General features: G+C 44.1%; 1 protein-coding gene across 1 annotated transcript in view; it reads right to left on the minus strand.

The window, feature by feature from the left end:
• The window catches only part of Dnah6 (dynein axonemal heavy chain 6), a 205061-nt gene that overhangs the window by 135457 nt on the left and 42676 nt on the right, over nucleotides 1-26928 (minus strand). The window contains exons 13-24 of the mRNA XM_059258003.1: nucleotides 26063-26214; nucleotides 23415-23567; nucleotides 20474-20725; nucleotides 19209-19337; nucleotides 14510-14623; nucleotides 12422-12565; nucleotides 10622-10834; nucleotides 9811-9903; nucleotides 7967-8086; nucleotides 6816-6996; nucleotides 2186-2282; nucleotides 551-770 (exon numbers count right to left, since the gene is read on the minus strand). Coding sequence (XP_059113986.1) covers nucleotides 551-770; nucleotides 2186-2282; nucleotides 6816-6996; nucleotides 7967-8086; nucleotides 9811-9903; nucleotides 10622-10834; nucleotides 12422-12565; nucleotides 14510-14623; nucleotides 19209-19337; nucleotides 20474-20725; nucleotides 23415-23567; nucleotides 26063-26214 — 1868 coding nt within the window. The remainder of the gene's footprint in view (nucleotides 1-550; nucleotides 771-2185; nucleotides 2283-6815; nucleotides 6997-7966; nucleotides 8087-9810; nucleotides 9904-10621; nucleotides 10835-12421; nucleotides 12566-14509; nucleotides 14624-19208; nucleotides 19338-20473; nucleotides 20726-23414; nucleotides 23568-26062; nucleotides 26215-26928) is intronic.

The raw sequence follows: 26928 nt of genomic DNA on the forward strand, positions 1-26928 counted from the left end.
TGTGTGTGTGTGTGTGTGTGTGTGTGTGTGTGTGTGTGCCCTTCACTCTTCTCCAAATGTGTTCTCCAAATGCAGGGGCTGCACAGCTCTGGAGGAACTGCAGTAACAGATTCTCTCACACAGAGCACAATGGCTGCCACATTAAGTCATTTACATAGAGTAACAGCTCCAAGTCCTGTCGCCCTGCTAGTAGGGTGCTACTGCTCATGCTATCTCGTGGAAGCGATTAGAGGCTGGTAGGTCTTGATCCAGGTGCCCTAGTCAAGCCCTGGCACTCTGGGTCAGTCACTGTTCCTCTTTGCAGAGCTGGCTAACATGTGATGGTGTCTCTCTACTTCATTCCCCAAACAGACCATTGTGAGTATCGTGGCCACTTCTAGTTTATCCTTTAGCTGTCCAGCTCTTTGAGGGTAAGAGTTTTATCTCAGTTACTCTCGAAACTGCTGGGCTATCAGAGTCCCTGGCAAGCCTAGGGTGAGAATGAGCAGCCTCGACCCGGGTCCCAGACACGTGATCAAGTTTATCCACGAGGAACTGTTGAGCACCTTACCCGCTCTCCCTCAGGTGACAGCATTGCTAAAATGTCATTGGTGAAGACCTTTTCTGGCTCGGTGTCCACGCCAGGTATTTTCCCTTCTGCTGGAGGCATGAGCGCAAACTCGAGCTTCGAAATAGAGTCGAAGCATTTCCTTAGATGAGGCTGCACAGCTTGTGGATTTCGTGTCTGGGCCAAGATCTCCAGGAGCTCATCATTTGACAGGAAGTAAAACCTGCAGAGTTAAAGGGACACCTTGATGTAAAGCATGACTTGACATTGATGCCCAGCCTTGGGTAGACGTAAAAGGTAAGATCCTGCCACATCTGCTCCTGGGCACTGATGCCCTGGGCTTCTAATCCCACTTCTCTGGGCTTGAGGGTAGGCCACATGTGTAGCTAGAGTTTTCCTGCCTGGCCCACAGTCAGGACAAATCTCTCTCACCTACCAGTCCCACAGCCGCTCAGACCCGACCAAGTAAATACAGAGACTTATATTGCTTACAAACTGTATGGCCGTGGCAGGCTTCTTGCTAACTGTTCTTGCAGCTTAAATTAATCCATTTCTATAAATCTATACCTTGCCACATGGCTCGTGGCTTACTGGCATCTTCATATGCTGCTTGTCCTGGTGGCAGCTGGCAGTGTCTCCCTCTCAGCCTTCCACTTCCCAGCTTTATTCTCCTCCTTGTCCCGCCTATACTTCCTGCCTGGCCACTGGCCAATCAGTGATTTATTTATTGACCAATCAGCAACACATTTGACATACAGACCATCCCACAGCACACATGTCTCTAAGGAAGTTCTTGTAAAGGTTAATGATGATGTATCTCGAACACCTAGGCCTAGTAGCTAGAATAGAAAGGATTTTTCTAAAAATTATTAATACCGTTAGATCTTGCTACAATATTGGCCTGTTTGCCTGTTACTTGGTTTTGAGCTTTAGTGAAGATATGTCACACAGCACATTAACTATTGAAGAACTAATAGACAGATGGGTGGTTGTGGAGCCGTTTGGTCCTGTGACACTGTACCAATCACAAGGCAACATATGCTGCTATGAAAAGTGACAGACTATGATTCTGCCAACATACATGGCCATACTTATGAGGAAATGAAGCATCCTGCCTGTGTTTCCATTATCATTTTATGCGAAATGGGTAAAGAACGAGCTTGTCTGTTCCTGACCAAACTTAGGCCTAAGTAATCCAAGTGTGCGTTCAGAAATACAGTTATTATTTTGTCTGAACTTCTAGACTACCAAATCATGCCAACATGGTGAAGTGAGTTGTCGGGCCTCTCAGGGGCCCACGGTGAGGGGAGGGCGAAGACTCTAGGGCCCACACTAAATGCAGGGAACAGAAGAGTTAAAGCTGGGGAGGCCGCAGAGCTGAGGATGGGGAGATGGAGGGAGTGATGTGTTCTGGGTTCCCCGTCCCCTCAAGCAGAGAGTGAGCTTTGCTCTCCTCCAGCCTGGGCATCTCTGAGAGCGTAGTGTTTGCCCGACACGTCTGAGGCAACTGCAAGCAGCATGGGCATCCTCGTCTCCTCTCCAGTTCTCTGAGGTTTGGAGGGTGTGACTGCCATTTCTAATTGATCTACAGTCTACAACAAAATGTCGTAGGTTGTTGTTGTTGTTGTTTTAACTTACCTTGGAAAGATAACTCTCTTTGACTCTAAATATGCCTCCAGACACTTCTGAATTTGGTCAAGTAATGCATTATTGTTTTGAAAAGTCTCCAGAAGCCCTATTATTTGAAAAAAAAGTTAGCCAATTATATTAAATAGAGAATACAATTTTAAATGAAAATAAAAGATATTAACATTTTAAAGCCTCTGTTTTGTTTGGTAGAATAATGAATAATAAAATGGTAGTATTGGCTGAGATGCTTCGTTCTTTAAAAATTTTTCCTTTTTCATGCATATGTTGTGTTGTACTGTGCATTATGAGTGTATGTATATATGTTTGCATGTTTGTGGGAGCACATGTATGTGTGTGTGGGTGCTCATGCCCATGTATGGATATTCAGGGCCTGGAGTTCATAGCAAGAATCTTCCTTGATGGCTCATCCACCCGACTCTTTTTAAGCAGGGTCTCTCAGTCAAACCCGGAGTTCCCCAGCTAGTGTCGCTCAGCTCCCTCTGGGTATGCCCATCTTCGCCTTTGGGTTTTGTAATTCTTTCCAAGGCTGGATTACATGTGAGCTACATCCGTCACCCGGCCTCTGTGTGGGCTCTGGGGACCTGAACTCCAGGCTTTTTACTTGTGCGGCCATCGCTTTAACTGCTAAGCCACCTCCCCAGCCCAAGAATTATTACTGCTAGTTAGTTATACTATTTTAGTATCTACCTCATTTGAACAGTACTTTTAATTGTAGATGACTTTGGCCAGCGTCCGCTGCTTTAGGGGGCTGTGAGTCCACAGGGCAGACAGAACCAGCGTCTGGAACCTTCCTGCTCCTTGTCAGTTTCCTGCTTGCCTGCTTTCTGTCACGGTTAAATGCTAAGTGTGGCAGCGGGCACTGCTCTCCGGTATTCAGCTGCAGCTCCGGAGGCAGCAGTCTCCATGCCTCTCCATCTTTGTGCTTTTGAAGCTGAGCACAGTCCCTGCTTCCCCACCTGCCCAAGAACAAACCCCAAATCTTTATCACGGCTTCTGAGACCCTGTGTAGTCAACAGCTCCATCTAGTGGCCAGTCACCCACATGAGCCCCCGGGTCCCTCGGACCTCTCTCTCACCAAGCAGGCTACTGGGAGTGGGTGGGGGAGGTGGGGGGACGGACACACAACTCCATATCGACAGGGAACACGCTAAGCATGCTCTTGCCTTAGGAGCCTGGTTGTGCTCTTTGTTCTCTCTGCCTTTCTGCCTTCAACAATTCTCCTGCAGAGGCACACATACTGTCACTCACTCTTTCCTGCAAGTTTCTGCTCAAAAGCCACTTTATTGAAAAGTCTAACAACACATAAACACACATGCATGTACACATGCTCACACACACATAAATACATACACACATATATACACACGTACACACAGACATACACATACACATACACACATTCATACACACACATGCACACATACATGCAGACACATACACATGCAAACACATATTATACACATACATACATATGCCACAAACATACATATACATACACATGCACACACACACGCCATACATATACATGCACACACACATGCAAACACACATATCACATACATACATATGCCACAAACATACATATACATACACATGTGCACACACACATGCCATACACATACATGAACACACATGCACCCACAAATAAACACATGTGCACACACACCTACCCACATGCATAAATATGCATGTATACACATGACCATACTCACATAAACTCATACACAGATATATACATACACATGTATACACACGCATGCACACACACACATACACACACACACGCGTGCACACACACGTGCACACACACACACACAATAGTCCTCAGCCACTCCCTTATCCTACTTTATTTTTCTTTATGGCTTTACCATCATCCGATTTATTACAGGTCTACACTTCTTTATTTGAAGTCTTGAGGCCAGATATTTATTGGAATTATATTCTTTTTTTTTTTTTTTTAATTTCGAGAGACCTGTTTTCCATTCATCATTTATAGATGCCCTAAAACCCATTCACATATGGACAGCACAAAGTGAACCCGGCAGGTTATAGGAGGTGGGGGTGGGGCAAGAACAGGGAGGAAGAGGAGGAGGAGGAAGGGGATGTGAAGTCAGGTGGATTTGGAGAGAATGAGGAGACGATATGATCTAAATATATTATATTTGTGTATAAAACTTCCAAAGAATAAATAATTTTAAACGTCTGTTTTATAACAAGTCTTTAGGGACATCACTCTGTAACCAAATGTTGCTGTGTTTGGACACTGAAGGTTTTAATATGGCCATGAAAGGACTGTGGCAGGCAGGGCGGTGGTCCCGCCTCCAGAGATGATGATGCTCTAATCCCTACATCTGTGGGTCTGCTTGGTTTATATGGACATGGGAACTTTGCAGAGGTATGGGGAGGATATTCTATACCATCCGGAACACCTGTGTAACAAAGGGTCCAAGGCTGCTGAGGTGTTATTACCAGCTGGAGGACAGCCGTGAGCCACCAGCGATGAGCAGCCTCCCTAAGACATTTGTGGATGTTTGATTTCTGCCACCCCATAGTTTTCCTTTCCTCTGTCTTATGTAAGAATCTTTGGGCAAAGAACATAGCCCCCAAAGTCGCCTTTGCTAGGCAGGGTCTGTGTCTGAGACTATTCTGCATCATAGCCAGATGCTGCCATTGGCCACATGACAAGCAGGCTGGCTGGGGCTTTAGTATAGAGTGTAAACTTCAATGAGTATATGTGCATCCCAGAAACTGGATGCATATGCACAGAAACAGAACTTGTTATAACATTTCAACCTTGATGCTGGGTGGGGGTGGGGTGGGGTGGGGTGAGACGACATCTTTGGTGGTGTAGCCACTGGCAAGGTGCCCATGATCCTGTAAACCACACTAAATTCATTGGTTCACACACACCAAAAGACATGAGAGTGGAAAGGTGACTAGTTGGGAATAAGAAGAGGATCAGCAGGAGTGGGAGGGGACAAGAGAAGGTAATAGGACTGAATATTAGCAAAATATACGATACACATGCATGAAAATGTCATGCTGTAACTCATTGTTATATGTAATTAGTATATCTAGGAGAAACAGTTAAAAATAATTTCAACCATAATTTGGGCTTCTTTGTAAAAAAAAAATCAGGCATTCTTAAGTATGTGGATTTATGTCAGGGTTGATTTGATTTGATTCCATTGATCCACGTGTCTGTTTACGTCAATACCAAGCTATTTTTATTACTGTAGCTCTACAGTAGAGCTTGAAGTCAGGGATGGTGATGACTCCAGAAGTTCATTTACTGTACAGGATTGTTTTAGCTATCCTGGGTTTTCTGTTTTTCCATATGAAGTTGAGTATTGTTATTTCAAGGTCTGTGAAGAATTGTGTTGGTATTTTGATGGGGATTGCATTGAATCTGTAGATTGCTTTTGGTAAGATTGCCATTTTTACTATGTTGATCTTACCTATCCATGAGCATGGGAGATCTTTCTATCTTCTGATATCTTCATCAGTTTCTTTCTTCAGGGACTTAAAGTTCTTGTCATACAGGTCTTTCACTCATTTAGTTAGTTATCCCAAGGTATTTTATATCATTTGTGGCTATTGTAAAGGGTGATGTTTCTCTGATTTCTTTCTCAGCCTGTTTATCATTTGTATATAGGAGGGCTACTGATTTTCTTGAGTTAATCTTGTATCCTGCCACTTTACTGAAGTAGCAGCTGTAGGAGTTCTCTCATAGAATATTTGGGGTACTTATGTATACTATCATATCATCTGCAAATAGGTAAAGTTTGACTTCTTTTCCAATTTGTATTCCCTTGATCTCCTTTTGCTGTCTTATTGCTCTAGCTAGAACTTCAAGTACTATATTGAATAGGTATGAAGAGAGTGGACAACCTTGTCTTGTTCCTGATTTTAGTGGAATCACTTTGTGTTTTGATCTATTTAATTTGATGTTGGCTGTCGGCTTGCTGTATATTGCTTTTATAATGTTTAGATATGTTCCTTGTATCCCTGATCTCTCCAAGACCTTTATCTGGTGCTTAGCCTGCTTTTGGGAACCTGTTTGCCATGCTGGATTACCTTGCCCAGCCTTGTTGCAGGGAGAGGAGCTCAATCCTACCTCGACTTGATATGCTATGTTTTGTTCAAGCCCATGGGAGGCCTGCCCCTTTCTGAATGGAGATGAAGGAGGAGTCGATAGGGAGGGGGTTAGACAGAAGTGGGGAGTGGAGAGGAGGGGACAGGAGGAGAGGAGGGAGGAGAAACTGTGGTCAGTATGCAAAATAAATGAAAAAATGTTAATTAAATAAAATAAAATTTAAAAAAAGAAATAAAGAGTAATGTTCCCTCACACACACAATGAAAATTTCAACCTTGTTACTTGAATTGCAATAAGTGGTAAAATGTTTAATTCATTCTAATGAATGAGTTAAAACTGTGGAATTTTTTGTGATTCTATCTGTGAGGGAAGAACCTGAACAGAATTTAACTTGTGTTCTAACATCACAAACTGAACTGTAAGCCTGATAATTAGAAAGCTCAGTTCCATCAAGTCCTGGATGTACCGCAGGCCCCTTAGAGTTTTAGAAGTGACAAACACGGTTTGTTCTGAAGTTTCTACCTGGCTGAGTAGCAGCTCGGAGCGCGTTGGGCAGCCGGTTCACCTTCCTCATGATTTCCTTCCATGACTTGTCCACCTGAAGGAACATCTTGGCTTCTGCGGGCAGCTGCCTCTGGATATCTGGGGCGTTAAAGATGCTTTCTAGGTAGAGCCAGTTTCTCTGACAGTTCAGCCACTCTTCCTGGAGAAAAGCGTGGGGACTATCAAAGGGTAACTTCCAAACTGATACCCCCCGATTACACTGGAAATCATAGCCTGTACGACTTGGGAACCGTGGTATCTTTCCCTTGGGAACTGCTGACATCTCCCAGAGGGCCTTTGAAATAAAATTTCTTAGAAGAGCCCAAGAGTCAGTCCAGCTTGATTCAGCCCGCCTTCCACTGAAGGTAATTACAATGAGTCAGCTGTGTAGACAGCCGGAGGGGTCCCGTTAAACATGATTAAAATGTGTAGAGAACACATTCTGTTGGGAGACCAGCTGTTTTTTGACAGAAAACTGAAGGATGGGGTGGGCAACAGTCATGATGACTCCCAAATATAGACAAGCAGAGCCCATAATGACTCAGGGAGAGAGTCTTAATGAGGAATTATCCAGATCATTATTGTGGCTTTGGGACCCCCTAAGCAGAGGGACCCGGTACAAGCCAGACTCACTTCCTGACTCACCCAGCTATGAGAATCCAGATGTGCTGTACTTAACTAACAAATACGCTGAGCGATAAATGTATAACTTGTTTAATTTTGTGGTCTTTTGTTTTCTATCAAAATAATTTAACAGTGATGATAAAAGTGACAGCAGGCTGCAGAATGATATAAACAAGCCAAATGTGTATGTTTTCATTCTGAACATTACAAAATGTCAACAATTAAACCCTGTGTCTCTAAATAACATAATATTAAAACAACTGTATATAATATAAAACAAAAGTTAAACTCTACATTTCTAAGTTATATAATATTAAGACTACTGCGTGCGTGCGTGCGTGCGTGTGTGTGTGCATGTGTGTGTTGGGGAGCACACCCAGGACTTAGTACATTCCGGGCAAGCCTTCTGCCACTGAGCCGCATCCCTAGCCCCATAGAATCAATATTTTCAAGGGCCTTGTGGCCCTCCACTTGAGAGTCTAGGAGGTGAAATTGCTCTTACTCACCAGTGTTTGATTAAATAAGGAAAGCTGTTTCTGCCATTCATCCACTCGAGACTTCAGGGGACCCACATACCGTGATGAGGCGATGGTTGCAATGTTGATGGTACTGTCATCAAGAAGGACCTTCAGAGAGAAGGGACCAAGACACAGGCAGAACCATGTGTCCTTGAGCTCAGGATAGTTCCGATTCTGAGAGTCCATTTCAGTCAAAATTTCAGTTACTGCTTCCTACCCAGGCACGGCCAAAGCGTGGCCTTTTCACTGTGCTTACAACCCTCTACGTTCTCTCAAAGGTCACTGGGGGGCACTTAACTAAGAGACCTCTGTGTGTGTGTGTGTGTGTATGTGTGTGATCGTGCACTAGTGTGCATGGGGCTGTGCATACACCTGAATGCACGTGCACGTGGAGGCTGAGGCCAGCCAGGGAAGACGCTCCTCAGGAGCCATCCCTTTGTCTTTTGAGAGAGACAGGGTCTCTAACTGAGACCCAGGACCCTCTGCTTAGACTAGGCTGCCGGCCAGTGAGCCCCAGAGAGCCACCTCTGTCTGACTCTCAGCGCTAGGACTGTAGGCACCCAGCACCTCCCTGCCCCACCCCAGCGTCGTACATGGGTGTCGGGACTTGAACTCAGGTCTTCACGCTTGGACAGCAGGTGTGTTACTGCCTGAGCCGTCTCCTGCCATCATGAACGGCCCGAGGGCTTTGCTTAGTTTAATGTTCTTCTCTTGTTCTCACCACTAGGCAACGGGCATCTCCTTTATAGGGTTTTGTCACTCTGGTAGGCTTTCATCTCTCAAAACACCCTGGGCTTGCAAGGTTAGCCTCTGTTCAATGAACGATTATTGTCTCTTAAATCGTCTCCAAGACAACGAAGCTGAATTCCCTAGAGGAAGTATTCATACCACCCCTTCCCTACTGCTCCCCTTGAACAACAACATTCCCCATAGAACATGTGAGTTAAACAAAATCTGGAAAATGGAGTTGTCCACTGAGCTCCCATGCTCAACTCAGTTCTCTGTCACCTATTGCACAGAGTGATGTCTGATTTTACCCTCCATACCAACACTTCCTACTTCTGCCTTGCACCCACCCTAGACTACAGCTTTGCCTTTTGAATTGGGCCATAGGACCCGTTCCCTTTGCTAAACAAATGTACCTTTAGATTTTAAATGCTCTAAGCACATGGGTTAGATTTTATCTACCTAGACAGATAAAGGTGAGTTCAACTCCTTGGCCTGCTGCTGCACACAGGAAATGCTCACTCACATTACTTTGCTCTGTTGAAACAGCTTGAAGTTCTCCTGTTCCCTGCTATTATCTCTTGTCTTTAAGGTCACTTGTCCTGATCAATCTAGGAAAGACTCTCCTATCACTTCAACCTGTAATAGGTCTGTAACTTGTACACACACACACACACACACACACACACACACACACACACACACACATACACACACACACCCCATTTTATTACTTTGGTAAGTATTTGTGAATAAACATTTGTATCAATTATTCACATCTTGCTTTCCAGATTAACTTTTCCTTAGTTCCCTTTGCTTAATCTTTCCCAGAAGCTTCAGGAGGTATAGTCAGGACTTTTACCATAAAATCACCCCTCTCTCCCCCCCTTCCACCTCCCTCCCTCACCTTCTCTCTCTCCTTTCCTTCTTTATTTTGAGGCAGAGTCTCACTATCTATCCCTGGCTAGCCTAGAACTTGCTATGTAGCTCAGGCTGGCCTTGAATTTATGGCAATCCTCCTGCTGTTGTTTCCTAAATGTTGAGATCACAGGCGTGTGCCACCATGCCTGATTTACCATAGATTTCCCTGTAACCCATTTACATACCTGTATGTCATCTGTGCCACCAAGGATAAATACGTCCTTAGAGTCACGGTGAGGAAGGATGACAAATTCAGTTGTTTTCCAAGAATCTTCCACCTTAGAAATAGTTCAAGCATGAGGAAATTTAAACTCGCGTGTCTAGACACACCGTAAAGGCACATGGCGTGAAATCAGAGAAAACTGTTAATACCCCGCTTTCCTCCTTATGGCCCTTAAAATTCTCAAGACCCTTTTCTTGGTTGGAAGCCACTGATTTTCTTGGTTTCATATTTATTTATTCTGTTAAAAAAAAATCTCTGGCATGCAGTTCTTTATAAAAGCTGGCACATAGCCGACCTTGGTGCTGTCGGGTTCTGCTTGGGCTATAGACTGAATATATAACACCAAGAGACACATTCAAGGAGACAGAGGATGCTGCTTGGGTTGGTGAAAACTCCATCCAGATAACACAGATACTAGTAATCTTTATGTTGTATCTGTAAACCTTCACATGCTATGGTGTGTGTGTGTGTGTGTGTGTGTGTGTGTGTGTGTGTGTGTGTGTCTATACATACGTGTGTTTACATGTGTGGGTGTATGTATATAGGCAAATGTGCTCAAGAGCATGTGTATGTGGAAGTCAAAGGTCAGCTTCAGGTGCCATTCCTCAGGTGTTCGCTTACCGATTGATTGTCATGGTCTTTGGCTGGGCTGGAACTTTGTAAGTGGGCTAGGCTGCCTGGCCCAAGGCCCAGGGATTCATCCGCCTTTCTCCATTTCCCTGGTGCTGAAATGCAAGGGATATGCCACCACACCTGGCTTTTCCCTGATTTACCTTCTTAAGAATTGTCTCTAAGGCAGCTTCCCCAGAAGCTTGTCCAGATATGTCCTGGATTTCTTCACCAAAATCAAAGACGTGTAGTTCGGACAGCCTCTCTAGGGTCAGCGGAATTTCAACATCCACTAGGAGGGCATCAACAGTTTGCTCAATTGCGGCCCAGTGTCTCGCCTTCAGAGTTGGGTTCCTCAGGTCGATGATCACAGGAAGCTGGAGAGCAAACATTTGGAGGCAGGGCATTTTTAATTGTAAAAAGTACAACATGCGCAAGACCTGCCTAAGATCAAGCCTGTCACGCCCCAGCGTGGATGGAGGAGGGGCTCAGGAAGCCCTGTCACTAGCTAAATGAGGAGCTATTGGTAGCTGCTGGCATCTGGGAGCAGGCCTCACAGGTTTTCTTCAGGGGTGTGGCCCTGAGTAGGGTGCCAATGCTGTACTGCGTGGTCCTAGACCCATGAACATACTGGTAGAGTTTATCAGACTCAGTGCGTGAAAAAGAGTGCATGAGGTTGGGGGTGGGGGTGAGACTGGGGAAAAGTTGGAGGGGAGGGATGATGGGTGGAATTAATCAAAACACGTTGTACATGGTTTCAATTTATAAATATAGAGATGTGAAAACAGCACCACTTGCACCCACAGTGGAGAAAATTCAAGAGAACAACGCAAGTGAGGAATTTTATTAAGACTGTGCGAACATGGGGTTTCAGGGCGGCTAACTAATTACAAATTTTGGGGAAACTGGTAGTCACGTGTTTCTCTGAAGACCAGAACAGAGGGCAAGGATGGAGTGCCTCACTGAGTAGAGCTAATCGTGAATGAATAAGTGCCTCTTTGCCCCTCCCACCAGGCTATCCTTGGTCAGGTAAAAATAATGCAGTCAAAATGGGAAGCTACAGGAAACCGGTTCTCAGTGGGGCACAACAAAAAAGAAGGACGCAGGTCTAGGAGAAAAAAAAAAAACTGAAAACAGCCTCTGGGACCTAGCTCACATGAGAAGCAGTAGGTGTCACTAGAAAACAAGAAGACCCAGGTGCTGTGAGGCCAACTGTAGCAACATCCTATTTCAAGCCCCGCTGAACTCCTAACTGGAGTTCATATAACACGGCAAACAAAAAGGTAAACCGAGGAAAAAGAATGCTCATCTCCAAGACTGCAAATCATGTACTCCAGTAATCACCCACAGCTGCAGGTGTGTTTCAACAACAAAACAACAAAAAATGAAAAGACACACAACAGAACACACCCGAGAGTCGACAGAGAGCAGAATCAAACCCAGAAATGGCACACGGGGGAACAGAGCGTGTAAATGAACTACTATGAATTTATTAGAGGTCTCAATAAAAAGGGAGATACAGGCAAGGTCAGAATGGGAAGGTCAACCTCTGGGTTGGCTGCAAGAGCCTTTTACCCGCTGAGCAGTCTCACCCAGCCCGTTGGCCCTTTTTAAGGACTGGCGTGGCTGTGACACAAAGTTTCAAACTAGCCCTATATGCGTGCTACCTGGCTTCCCTGACTTTTCACACTAAATACATCTGGACAGTGCCTGGCTGTGTGGCACACAGGGTAAACGGATAAGGCTGTTTGCAGCAGGCAAGCCTGCTTGCTGCCCATGTGCTGAGGGCATCAGCATCTTGGCATTAGTGTGTCTACCACTTAACAGACACCCAGTGTCGCTTCTCATCACCACACGCAACTGCAACAATTTCACCAGTCAAATCAGATTGTTATTTCTTTTTCCTGAAAACAACACCCAGGGCATCTGAGTTTGGTTCTGAAATGATTCCCATCCCCTCTTACCTTTTCTTTCATTCTCTCCACCTTTTGTTTGAGCTGGGGCACCACGTTGTTGGGCGGCAATCCCTTTTCCAATTGCGTCACAAATTTAGCATATTTGGTAACTTGACTGTTTAGGGCTTCTGGATCCAAACAGTCAAATTTGGACTGTGGGGGAAAAAAAAGTTAAAACACATGATAAAAGTCAAGCTTCTAGTATTATAAAAGTTTTACTTTATTTGAATTTTTCTGGCCCTTAAAATTCTAAACCAAATCAATCTGGAGGCTTGGAAACAGCTGTTTATAATGTCAACTGCCATAGTTCTTATCATAGTTTTGTCTCGCTCACCATCAGGTGCAGTACTGTGATCCTTGAGGGTCAATGCTTATAGAGGTTTTTTTTTTTTTTTTTTTTTAGGAGAAACGAGCTAACGAAGAAGTTATAATAATGCATAAAATATACTAGTGTAAAGATGTATTTATCATTCATATGTTTATATTATATATTAAAATAAAAATAAATATATTAAATATAAATATTATGTTATATAAAAATAGATAAATATGTATTTAAAATACACATATATCTATATTTGTATTTTTAGTTATATATATGTATAAGGCTATATATTTATTGGCCTGTCTGTCATGTGGACTGAGGGTAACAAAAAATTTGTAACCCTATATGGTTTCTTATTTCCCCTAGATCCCACATATCCCTTCTGCCCTCTATGGTCTTCTTGCAGACGTCATAAGAGGGGCACAATCTTCTCTGGAAGCCACTGCTCTAACCACTGTGGTGGTCAGAAACTTCTCCAAGTCATTGACACGTGAGTTATAGGAGAACATGTGAGGTTCTCTCACGTGTTATATCACACATGTTCTGCCTCTTTTCTGTTTGCCGTTGGTCTCTCCCACCAGAAGGTGGGCTCTGTGAGAGAGAGACTTTACTCTTTTAAATGCCTCTCTGCCTCTCCCATCACCTGGAATATTACCTGGAAAACATTTCCTATGTCATTTGGTTTTTTATTCAGACATGTGGCCTCTGGTTACAGGCGTTATCACAGGTAGGATGAAGGAGGAGTGTAAACTATTTGTGAAGCAGATGGTAGTTTCCACATACTTGTATCATACTTGAGAGAGTGGTACTCCAGGGTTGATCGTACTTGAAAGTGGTCACATCTGCTTCCTTTTCAAGTTTTGAATAAGGGTAGATCCTTGAAGTGAAGCTAGGGTGGCTGTCAGACTAGACGCCATAGACATGAGAAGTCACTGCTGAGATCTCTCCTCCAATACTATTCTACCGGTGTGAACAAAATGGCCTCCTTCCATCAGGGACAAGAAGAACAGAAGCCTAAGCTAACAGACATCTAAGTAGGTAAATCACAACTCAAACCAACAGTCCTCAAGAACACTGGGGTGTTTCATGGCAACACTGTGTTTAGAATTCATACTGCCATCAGACATCATGTGACGTGGGCACTTCCACCATGCAGCCCTCGTAAACAAAGGAGCCAGCAAGTCTGCCTTAGAAGAAAAGTTTGCTTTGTAGCATTCAGTGACAAAGGGCCTCTTATATTTAACTAGAAGACTGATTATGTCTTCATAAAATCATACTTTATTTTATGCAAAGCAATACAATTTATACATTGAGTAACACTGTAATGGGATGATTTGAAGTAGAAGAAAAAAACAGAACTTTTCAGGTTACAAAACCTCTGCCCTGCTTTTTCTAAGTGGGCCAACGTGACAAATGCATTCGGTGACTAGTCATGTCTAGTTCCTACTGACGATGGCCAATGGAACTAAAGAGAAAGCCCAGATTTCATAACCACTGCCTCAAAGGAACCGCACACGTTGAATTCTTTTGGAATGCAAAACTGGACACATGAAAGACGAACAAGAACATGAAGCTATTTTTTTCTAACTTCTGAGTTTCAAGTCCACCATAGCTGCTTTCCCCCACTCTGATGTGTGAATTCAACTTTCTGAGTGCTGAGGTACATATTTCACTGACGATGAGAAGACACTCGATTACTGAAATACATCTCATATTATTCATATTCAGTGGGATTAGTAAAACACCATAACCACTGAGAGCTGATTCCCTACCTTCAGCCATTCCTGCTGCAGTTTATCCCACTCGGACAAGGAGTCCCAGAGCAGCTGCTTGAGCCTCAGCTCAGCACTAACTTCTTCCAGAGCATCAAACTTGGACACTTCCACCTTTAAAACACAAGAGGCAAAACGCAGAGCTTAGGGTTCAGACAGAACGACTGTCTCGTCCTGCTGGCCACTCTGGGTGCAGTCATTTCCTGGAAGAATGCGGGTCCTAAATGGGGAAAGGGAAGGGAAGGGAAGGGAAGGGGAGGGGAGGGGGGGGAGGGAGCGACGACTGAAAGTTAAAAACCCTACAAAGTGCCACACACATTATAATTCCTCCTTTGAGGAGCAAAATATAGTTCATGACATTTCCTTACAACTTACATATCCTGAGCAGGGTCATTACTGGGGGAGCACTGTGGGCTTCGGTTTTGGACGCTTGGTCTTTGGGGGGAAATGGTGAGTCTTCTGACTGACTGCTTTCCTTCAGGGCTCCTATGCTTTGGGGACGGAAGAAGAACATATGTATGTGGTGGCTGCTGGGGGAAACGGTGGAAGGCAGTGAGGTTTAAGATCACTGAATAGCCCCGCTGTTTCTAACCACATGATCTGTAGAGAAACCTTGTGGAGAGGAATAATGCAGACAATCTGAAGGTGTTTTCTTTTTGTAAAGGTTTATTTTTTATTATTTTATCTATCTATCTATCTATCTATCTATCTATCTATCTATCTATCTATCATTTATTGGTTTTTCGAGACAGGGTTTCTCTGTGTAGCTTTGGAGCCTGTCCTGGAACTCACTCTGTAGCCCAGGCTGGCCTTGAACTCACAGAGATCCGCTTGCTTTCTGCCTCCCGAGAGCTGGGATTAAAGGCGTCTGCCACCACCATCTGGCTTTATTTTATTTTATTTATTTATTTATTTATTTATTTATTTATTTATTTATTTATTTGTGTGTGTGTTTGTGTGTGTACGTGTGCATAGTACGTGCTTACTCTGTATATGGGGGCCATGAGCACTTGCTCGCATTTGAGTGTGAGGCACACATATGGCATGGCGCATTGTGGAGACTAGAGAATAAAGTATGGTGATGGTTCTACCTTCCATCCTGTTCGAGACAGGATCTATTTGCTGTTTGCTACTCCATACACCAGGTTACCTGCCATTCAAGCATCCAAGGCTTCTCCTCGCTTGGCCTCCTCTCTTAGGGGCACTGGGATTACAGTGACTTCACATGGGTTTGGGGAATCTGAACTCAGGTCCTCATACTTGTTCCCACGGAGCCATTGATCACCCCACTTTTTCTTTAGAGATTTTTTTCCCCCTAACGTTATGGTAAAAGTACATAACGTGAGATCTATTTTTGAAGGGGATCTCTATGTGTATAGTTCTGTTAACTATCTAGTGTTTACAACATCAGTAGCGGCTACCGGTGCTTGTTCATTCCACAGTTATGGAAAGTTATACTGACTGAGCAGGCAACTCTTCATTTCCCCTCCTCAGACAATGGCACTCACAGTGGTGATTCCCACGCCTGTGAGGATGCCTTAGATGTTTCACACACTATTTGCTCTTCTGTGATCGGCTCATCTCAATGGAGGGTAAATGTCCAGGTTCGTCTATGTTGCATATGACATGATTTGATTTTTTTTCTCTTTCCTTTTTAGAGTGTGTGTGTGTGTGTGTGTGTGTGTGTGTGTGCACATGCGCGCATGTGTGTTCATATTTGTGCAGATGTGTGAGTGTATGCATGCATGTGGAAGCTAGGGGACTATTTTTCAGGTTCCAGTTAAGTAACTGATTCATTGCTTTGAGACAAGGTCTCTCACTAGCCCAGAGTTTACCAAGTAGCCCACACTGGCTGACCAGAGTGTCCAGGGATCTGGCTATCCTTGTCCCCTTCCCCCCAGCTCTAGGATAAGCATGTACCACACATCTGGCTTCTTTAGATCATGAGATCTAGGGATAAAACTCAAGTCTTGTGCTTGTACAGAAAAACTCTTTTCTGGCTGAGCCATCCCCCAAACTTTTTTCTGATTTTCTTATTTTTAAAAATTTGTTTTATTTTTGATTATGTGTATTTCTGGGTGGATTTGTGCATGTGAGTACAGATGTCCAAGTAGGCCAGACACATCAGAGTTGCTGTGCAGCTCTGAGCCACCCAGTTTGGGTGCTGGGAGCCAAACTCAGGTCCTCTGCAAGACCAGTATGAACTCTTCACCCACTGGTCATCTCTCCAGCCCCTGTTTTTGTTTATCTTCTTAACTGGCATGTATTCACTATAATTTCTTTCAAGTGTATCAAGTACTGTGATCATTTCTACTCCATACACTGCCCTATATTTTCTCTCTTTTCCTTGAGAGTCTCCTTTTCCTCATCTCCCTTCTGTTTTCAAGACACACACATGCATTTTAAATGAAATCTATATAAAAGCTAGAATCCACAAATCACAGAAAATACATGGTATTTGTGTTTTTGAGTCTGACTTATTTCACTTAACACAAGAATTTCCCTCTGTTTTTCCTGGAAATGTCATAATTTCATCCTTCCTTATGCTTGAGTAGAACTACCCTGTGTACACATATCACATTTTTCTTTATCCATTTATCTGTTGATGGGAATTTAGGCTGATTCTATAACTTCACTATTTTGAATAGTGTAGCATTAAATATGGATACAGAGATATCTCTGTGGTATGTTGACTTAAAGTCCTTCAGATATACACCAGGAGTGGTATAGCTGCATCATATTTATTTCCATAGTTGCCAAGTTAATTTGCATTTCTACCAGCGGTGTATAGCAGCTCCTTTCCCCCATACCCTCACCATCATGTCCGTTGGGGTTTGATTAATAGTAATCATTCTGATTAGGGTGGGATGGATTGCAATGCAGGTTCAATCTGCATTTCCCTGATGATTAAGGATATTGAGTATTTTTCATATATGTATTGGTCATTTGTACTTCATCTTTTGAGAACTGTTGTTTCACCTCATTAGCCCATTTATTAAGTTGCTTATCTTTTTGTGTATTTAGTATTTTGAGTTCACAATAAATTCCAGATATTAATCTATCAGTTGAAAAGATTCTCTGCTATTCTGCAGGCTGTTCCTTCCCTCTACCTTCTTGTTTTCTTTGCTGTGCAGAAGCTTTTGAATTTCATGCATAGTAGAGTCCTTTCCAGAAAGGCCTTGCCTATGCTGACATCTTGAAGCTTTCCCCTGGCAGCTTCAGGCCTTACACTGAAGTCTTTGACAAATATGTATAGTTGTGTAAGGTAAAAGATGGGGATCTTGCTTCATTCTGAATATGTGGATACCCAGGGTTCCTGGTACCATTTATGGAAGAGGCTTTTCTTCTCCAGTGTATGTTTTCGGCATTTCTGTCAAAATCCAGGCGGCTGTCATTGTGTGGGTTTAATTCCAGGTCCTCTAGTCTGGTCTGCTGACCTATGTGTCAACTGTTGCGCCGGTAGAATTCTGGATTTGATCCTCTGGCTCTGCAGCTTTGCCCTGCCTCCAGCCTTGTTCTTTTTGCTCAGGACTGCTTTATTCTCCGGACTCTTCTGTGCTTCCGTTTAGGCTTTATTCCCTCACTCAGGTTTACACCTATCTCATTGCCCGGCACCAAGCGTGTTACTCTTCAGACTGCTCGACTAAGGCCTGGCCTCAGGAGAGGACCTGGACGCTGGAGTGAGCCGGTGCATCATGATGTGAGGCGCAGGCCACTCTGCCAAGACTTCTGAGACACCAATAGCACCTTCCTCATGCCTGGTGACCTCCTGCTTTTGATCTTAGGAATTATTTCTTTTCTAGTCTTTCATTTATCTTGTTGCTCTCTGGAAATGCTGTTTTAGGTGCGAGCATCTCTTGGTTCTCTTCTCTCTCTCTCTCTTCATCCTTAGCCTTCCAAACCTCCCTTTTGGGACCCACTTTATCGTCTGGTTCAGCTCTTCTTTCATGTAACACCAGGATGAGTCAGGCAAAGCTCATGAAATCAAAATATATGCAAATGCAGAAAAAGCTTGAATTTACTTAAGAAAAAGAAAAGCTAGAGGGGCTGTAATGAACCACATTTTGAAATGCACACTCATTTTAACATAGCAACTTCAGGGGGGTTTGGCTGAGAATTTCCCATGAGGATATTTTGTCTCTCACTTATACTAGTTTTTTGCATTTGTATGTATGCGTGATACACATGCATGTGTGTACATGTTTGTATGTGTGTGGGCACATTGTGTGTGTGTGTGTGTGTGTGTGCGCGTGCGCGTGCACGCACATGCACGTACGCATAGGCATGTAGAGGCCTGTGGTTGACGTTGGATATTCCTTGATTGTTCTCTGCTAGATATTTAGAAGCACTGAACCCAGAACTTGCCAATTCTTCTAATCTAGCTAGCCAGTTTGCCCTGGGGATACCCTGTCTGCAACTCCCAGATGCTGGGATTACAGGCAGGCTGCTACACCGGGCTTTTACTCTGGTGCAGGTATGGGGGATCCAAACTCAGTACTCACACCTGTGCATCAAGCGCTTTATCTACCATTTCTCCAGCCCTCCAGCCCTCTTGTGTACTCGGCTTCCCTGGTGTGCTTGCGGCACACTGACCAGAGCACAGCTGTCCACTGAGCGGTTCTGGTTTGTTGAAAGCAATTCTGCATAAATACACCTTTGTGTATGCGTTCTGGAAGCAGATGTGAACAACCGTGGTTACCTTGAAATTCTTCTGGTAGGATTTATACTGAAAGGCGCGTTTCTGAAGGTCATCCAGAATGGTCTGCAGCTCACTCAGCATCATCTTTGTCTTCTCCTGGTCAGCATTAATATCCAAGATCTGTGGGTCCTGTAAAATCAATGTGGGTTCTGGTTAGGCGGACTTACTCGTTCATGACGGTTAGGGGAATTAATAAACCTGTTTCCAAAATGCATTTTCCCTAACTCTCTTTGACTCTTAGAAACTATGTTAAAAAATGGTTGGCTTTTTCCTAAATGCTATATGTCAGCCTAGTAAAAAGTAGAGAGCTGCAGAAGACATGAAATGGGGACATGACTCTTTAAAACAGAATGTAGGGGCTGGCCACATTGCTCAGTGTGCAAAGGCCCTCGCCTCCAACCCAGATGACTTGAGTTTGAGTCCTGGGACTCACGTAGTGATGGAAAGGTGCAAGCTGTCTTCTGACCTGCAAACACAAGTGCCCTGGCACACGTGTTACCCCCTCTCCACCTCTGACACACACAATGATAAAATAGAACCTGAGACAGTCTCCTTCATTTCCTGCTTGAAACAAGACTTCAGCTGTGGAGATCTGAATTTGACAGGGGAGAGAGGGCCGTGATAGAAAGAAAGTTTCCTTCTTAAAATAAAGCAGTAGAAAATGCTTTGAATTGTGAGAGACAATGAGGAAGGTCAGATCCTTCAAGTATTTTCTCACAACGTGCTTCGGATACTAGGTGTGTGTGTGAGTTCCCTCCCAGCAAACGAAGCAGTTCTGCATCAGCACCGGGCTGAGTGTCCTCCAATGCAGTTCAGCCTGATGCTATCTTTCTGGAGACCCCTCGGATGCCACAGGTGGAGGGCTCCTTCCCAAGACTGTTCTCCTTCTGATGCCGACGGCAACTCCCTGGACCTGAGGTTCCCACGACTCCTCCTTAGGGTCAATTCATTTATCATAGTGGTTCATAGAACTTAAGAAGATATTTGTACTTCAGGAGCTTAAGAAGACTGTCATGACGGAGACAATGAAGAGACACAGGAAAAATAAAAACTAACTTGTTGAAATGAAGTATAGTCTCTAAATGACTTGAAGAATAAATTGTAAGGTTCTCACCACAAAACAATAAGGATGTGATGTGATGGATAGATCAATTAGCTTAATAAATTCCATAGTGTGTATATATACATAGACAGTGATGCACAGTGTAAATGCACGGTCATCCCCGAACTGGATGGATTATTTGGAAAGATCTGCTCCTGCTTACCTGTGCTTGCAGCTTGACTTCATTCACTTCATTGTTGAGCTCTTCAAGGTCTCGACCCAAGTGCAGACAAAACTGTTTGATGCTTGTTTCTCGATCACCCACGGACCTGTCAATGGCATTCCGCACGGCAGTAATGGATGGCTTCATAGTCGCGAAGACGGCAAAGTCTTCAGGAGGCGTGGGCACCTGGTACTGTTCAATGAGCTTGTACATCTGAACCACCGTATTCCCTTCTTCCTCCAGGCTTTCGATCTGCAGAGAAACGTTCGTGAAACACAGTAGAGTAGCAGTGTCTTCTGATAGGAGACGCCGCTATGAGATATGAACATCAAAGTGTTAATGGTCAGTTCATGAGCGCACTTGGCATGGCCATCTAATTGGCTGAAGCTGGTCACATGATACATACAAGCATGACTACAGTACAGGTAATTGGGTAATGGAGTTGGGGGTAAGTGTTCAGAGATGAGTACAGTTAAGTAGTCTTAGAAGGTGAAATCAGTTTCTCTCCCCACTTCCTGTTCCTTGTCGCATTAAACAGTGCCAGCCAGTTTCTAAGACCATACATGCTATGATTGTTTGCATCTGAGCGTCAGGGGCATGTACTGAGCAGCTGTCACTGTGGAGGAGCCCCTCGGGTGTGGGAAGACCATGTTCCTAGTTCACAGGTGCAGAACCCAGATCTGTGGTGATACTTCGCTATAATTTGCTAAATTATTTCACTGCATCCCAAATGGCTACTCACCAAACTCGATGATCTACTTTCAGTGGACAGTGTGTTTCCTGTGTTCCTTAATTTTCAGGGAACAAATGATTCTGCAGTTTGGAGGAAATCCCTCAACCCCAACTCTACCGCGTGGTTATATAAGCCGCCACGTTCACACAGTTGGGACCTGGAGAATCCAGCTCCGACTGATCTTCCTCTTGAGCACGGCCAGAGTTAGATGTAGGTGTGAACACAACTATCTGCTTTTGTGCGGAAGCTGACTACTGTTCCTTAGCATGAGACCTTGACTGCAGTTGGGGGAGGGGGCTTGTGGAGACTAGGTCTCTGCCTGTAGTTTGCAGGACAGTGGCCTTAGGAAGCTCCTTCACACAGGCTGAAGTGCTCCTCCCAGAGTTTCTGACTAACAAGGCCTAGGGAGGGGCCCAAGGATGCACCTTCTGAACAAGCACCCAGGCTCTGCTCTGCTCTGGTCTGGGCCCTTTTGAGAAGCTGTTTTCTAGAGAAGAACAGAGCTCAGCGAGGAACAGGGAAGGCCTTTTTGTTTCTTCTCTGCTTTTCGAGTCCCCACTCTTCACCCTTTGGATCTATCCATAGCTTCCAGAACATCTCAAACAAACTTAGAACACATTTTCCATTTCTTTTCTTTTATTAACTATTTTATTATTTGGTGTATGTGTGTTGTGGGGTGCCTGAGGAGGCCAGAAGCTGGTGTCCGGATCCTCTGGGGCTAGAGTTACAGGCAGTTGTGAGCTGCTTAATGCAATAGGAACTGAATTCAGGTCCTCTGGAAGAGCAGCCATCCCTCTTAACCCCTGAGCCACCTCTCCAGCCCCATGTTTCCATTTTTTATGTTAACTCACATGAGTTTGGACTGCTTTCAACAAAGTATCTAGCACCTGAAGCTAGTTATAAATAGACCTAATTCTCTGTACATAAAAATCCGTTCTGTCGCTTTTGGTGGCTGGCTGGACTTTCAGCTGCTCCTGGGGAGCTGCTGGCGGCCATGTTTGCTATTACAGGCTGACGAAGCGGCAGCCTGTCTGTTGGAGAAAGAGCAGTCACATGAGAAGCAGAGAGGACAGGCGGAGGGGGCGGATTGGAGCTGTCCTGTTCTGTCCTTGGTTAGTTCTGAACCTGGCTACTCTCGTGAGTGGGGGGACTTTCCGTGAAGCAGCTTTGAATCCTTAAATGAGGGTCCCATTTTGGCCTAGGGTAGGTCACGACAGGTTTGGCTCTTTGTCCAAACACAATAGTGAACACGTAAGGATAAATCTTTGACGTCTTTAGTCCTCAGGGATGCAGCATGCCTGACGCAGCAACTCTCTGCCTCCTTGAGAAGGGGCTGTTCTTGAAATAACTGACAGGAACGTTACTTTTGCAAGCACGCGAAAGAGACTCTACTATTAGCTCTGTTAATTACAGATGACCAACTTTTACTCTGTCAAATTTCTTCAAATTCTGATAGTCTAGAAAATGAGTTATCACTGCTTTAATGCCAAACTGGTAGTAATGAGTTTAGGGACAGTTAACTATTAGAGGCAAGTGTTATATTGCTGCCACAGGGAAGAGCTGGGGAGGAGGCAATCGATCAAGTTTCCAGGGAGAAAGCAAGCAAGAGAGGCACTCACAGGAGGGAGGGAGGGAGACAGAGAGGCAGAGAGAGAGACACACACACACAGAGACAGACAGACAGAAACAGAGAGACTGTCTCTACCTAAGCTAGTTTGAGTTGCTTTTGTCCACTTCTAACAGAATATCCTGAGGTGTTATGTAGGTGTAAGCTAAAGGATTATGACCCTATGATGACCAACATCCATGCTACCACTTACTGCAAAATTAGAATAGCAATAAAGTATGCTTGAGAATGTTGGCTTTGTCGTTGAAGACATTTAGATTTTGATTCTAGCTTTACCATATGCAAGTTCTGTGACCTCGGATATCAGTCTATTTCACTTTGTTTCCTCATCTGTAGTATTTGTGAGGATAGAGATGTAAGGCATGTAAAAACTTGATGCAATACCTGAATGGTTAGAATTTGGTAAAGGTTAGTTGCCATTACTGTTAAAATAGAGGGCATCATTAACCATGCCTGAAAGTGTTTCTGATACTTAGGCAACTGTTTCCTGACCCTGTGCCCTCATTTTTTTTTCTTGCTATGCATCTTCCTTTCCTACCGTGTGATCTAAGACACTGAATTACAGGAGAATAACCACTTACCCGCTCCTGGATTTCATCAAGGAAGACTAAGCTGTTCACATATTCTATGGTAGTGGTTGGAATGAACTCAAGCTTATACTCGGCATCTTGGGCCTCTGAGATGATGGCGTCCACTTTTTTCTTGCTCAAATGGGGAAGCATAATATTTAGTACCTAAGAAATAAAGAAGAAGATGAAAATAACAAATAATTAAGCATTTCTGCTTTCTTGCATACTTTAAGAAGTCTTGGGCCGGGCGGGTGGCGCACGCCTTTAATCCCAGCACTCGGGAGGCAGAGGCAGGCGGATCTTTGTGAGTTCGAGGCCAGCCTGGTCTACAGAGCGAGATCCAGGAAAGGCACAAAGCTACACAGGGAAACCCTGTCTCGAAAAACCAAAAAAAAAAAAAAAAAAAGAAGAAGAAGAAGAAGTCTTGGCAGCTGTTAAATCAGGGGGTATGGAAACAGCAGAGTGTGAGGACAATCTCTCACTACATAACTGCCTTTCAAATGAAACAAAAGCAAGGCTGGATTTTGATAGTCATTTTTAGGTTGTAGAGTTTATGGGACAGTTTGCTTAGTGCTCTGACATCTTGCAAGGATGCCTTCTGCTTCCCTGTCCTACGCAGTGGACACAAGCCTGCTCCCTTCAGCATCAGGTCCAGGTCCACTCTTTTCCTGTTGGCTAACAGCCATGTGGTTTGGAGGAAACTGGTCTCCTCAGGAACATAGATAAAGTTTGACTGATCCCAGGGTGAACATGAGCAAGATTTCTTTGGAACAAAGTGATTGGCCTCGGGTGGACCTCTGACCTTGGTAGCTTTTGTTTAGGGCTGAGGGAGATGTATATAAAACTCTAATCTCTTCTTTCTCATTTTATATAGAAAGGAAATATCCAGCCTGATGAAACCTTCAACCACCACTTCATAAACATGAGGAAATGCTCATCTTAGAGTGATGGCATATCTAGCAATTAGAAAGAAGAATGAGAGAAACTGAGTGCCTGGTGCTATAGGGACACTGAGTGTTCACTCAATTTCTGAACATTTCTGAGTGTATAAGTTTTCTGAGCACCCAAGTTTGAATTTTATCTTCTTTGAATTGGTATGTTGGTTGTGCTTAAAAAATGTTTAAATTAATTTGTATTTACTCCAATTATATCTATATAAAATAATGTGTACTGTTTTTTTGTCTGAATGTATATATGTGCACCATGTGTGTGGCTGGTGCCCTTGGAGGCCAGAAGAAAGTATCTAAACGGATGGTTGTGAGCTGCCATGTGAGTACTGGAGGCAAATTCAGGACCTCTGGGAGAAAAGCCAGTGTTCTTAACCACTGAACTATCTCTCCAGCCTCTCTACCTCCCTCCCTCCCTCTCTTCTTTCTTTCCCTCCCTCCGCCTCTCTTGCGCTCTCTCTCTCTCTCTCTCTTTCTCTCTCTCTCTCTCCCTCTCTCTTTCCTCTCTCTCTCTCTCTCTCTCTCTCTCTTAGAGATAAAGAAGCAACACACCAGAAGAAAGCTCTCTGTCATACGCATAAAGCCACAACAGAAATTAGCATTCAGGTTGCCAGTCTTTCTTGTTATCTGTCTTCTATCATGCACACCTAGAGTCAGCAAAGATTTTCCTTAAGGTTCGGACAATAAATGTGTCAGACCTGCAAGGGCATACATTTCTGTCGCAAATCCCCAGCTCTGTCCTCATAACAGGGCAAGAAGCCACAGGCAGTGCATAAACATGGTGACTTTACTTGTTCTGATTAAACTACGTGTACAGAACAATAGGCAGGCTGATGAGCCATGGAGTTCTCCAGTTGTGTTTTTCCATTGTCCTCTGGAGGCATCTGAGAAGATGCAACCGTGTGCTGCATCTAAAGGAAATGCTTTGTTGGTCGTGTGAGTTATTCTGGATGCTGAAGAAGAGTTAGCTCAGGAAATGATCCTTTAAATTTGATCTTGGGATTCTAATTGAGCAAGGGTCCCACTGGCACACAGAGCAACTAGTGGTATCTTTTCTAACTGAGTTTGGAAATGTTCCAAGGAAACAGGAGTGAGAATTGAAGTCTGCCATCTCCTTCCCTATGGTAGCTAAAAGCTGACAATGTCTGCAACAGAAAGAATATGGGTCTTTTTCTACAAGTCAAGGATGGGGCTATAGAGATAGTCAGCAAAGTGCTTGCTGTACGATCGATCACTAGGCTCTGAGTTCGGTCCTCGGAACTCACATAAAAATGCCAAGTGTGGTGTGCATTTGCTGTCCTGGGGCTGAGGAGGTAGAGATGGGTGGATCCCTAGAATTTATTCATAGCAGCCTCGCTTACTTGGTGGGTTCTAGGCCAGTGAGAGACCCTGTCTCAAGAAATAAGGTGGATGGTTTCTGAAGAATGACAGCTGAGCTTGTCCTCTGGATTTGCACACTTATAGACATACATGGAACAGCACGTGCATGTGCATGCACGCATGCACACACACACACACACACACACACACACACACACACATACACGTATGCAAATCAGGGGTCACCAATATTCTCATGATAATTTCAACGATCGTAATACACAAGATCAACATATTTCTTTTTAAAGTTTGAAATATTTGCAGACACCATAATTAAAATGATAATAAGGGTAGGCACCATACGTGGTGGATCTTTTTCCAGCTCACAGTTACCTCCAAGCATCGCAGGGGTGATGGGATTAGTTTCTCTTTCAGCTGCTTGGTGTCAATAAGGAGCAGGCCTACGTTTCGGGTGGGTCTCAGGGCTACGGAGTCCTTGTGCTGCTTGTGATATTTTTCCAGCTGAGTACTGAAGAATTTGACGTCTATGGAAAACAAGATGCATAAATGATAGAGTCTTTCACACTAGTTTTTAAAGGAACTGCCTACAGTAGATTAAAGACCGCCCTAGCCTGAAGGGCAGCCATTAAGTAACAAACAATAGATGACATGCTAGCAAGGGTGTGGATGAATGGGACCCTTATCCCTTGCTGGTGAGAATGTAAACTAGCCCAGCCACAACGGAAGGCAGCTCGAAGCCATGTACATCTACCGTTTGACCCCTCCTTGGTGTACAGCCGAAGGACTCCAGGGCAATTCCAGGGCAACACATCACAGAGACACTGGTACATCAGCGTTACTGCAGCACTACTCTACTCATGATAGCTAAGTTATGGAAACAATGTAGATGTACGGCAGCGGAAAAGGATAAAGAAAATGGGATCAATATATACAATGGAGTTTTTTCAGCTGTCAAGAATGAAGTGATGTCACGTGGCAGGAAAATGACTACAGGTCATCATGTTAAGCAAATTAAGCCAATCTGAAAAACATATTTTGTGTCTTATATGGTCTGTAGGTTTTGTATAGATACATAAAGTTGTATGTGTGTGTATGACATGAAAATAGAAATGAAGGTGTCCAGAGGGATAGGAGAGTGGTGAGATGGGGAAGAAGGGTAGATGGGGGAGGGAAGGTGATGGAGGGGTGGGCTACGGGGGTGATCATACATCTCATTGTCCAGGGTTTACTACCTTGAG

Source organism: Peromyscus eremicus, chromosome 3, assembly GCF_949786415.1.
Source record: "Peromyscus eremicus chromosome 3, PerEre_H2_v1, whole genome shotgun sequence".
In the NCBI taxonomy this organism is placed as follows: domain Eukaryota; kingdom Metazoa; phylum Chordata; class Mammalia; order Rodentia; family Cricetidae; genus Peromyscus; species Peromyscus eremicus.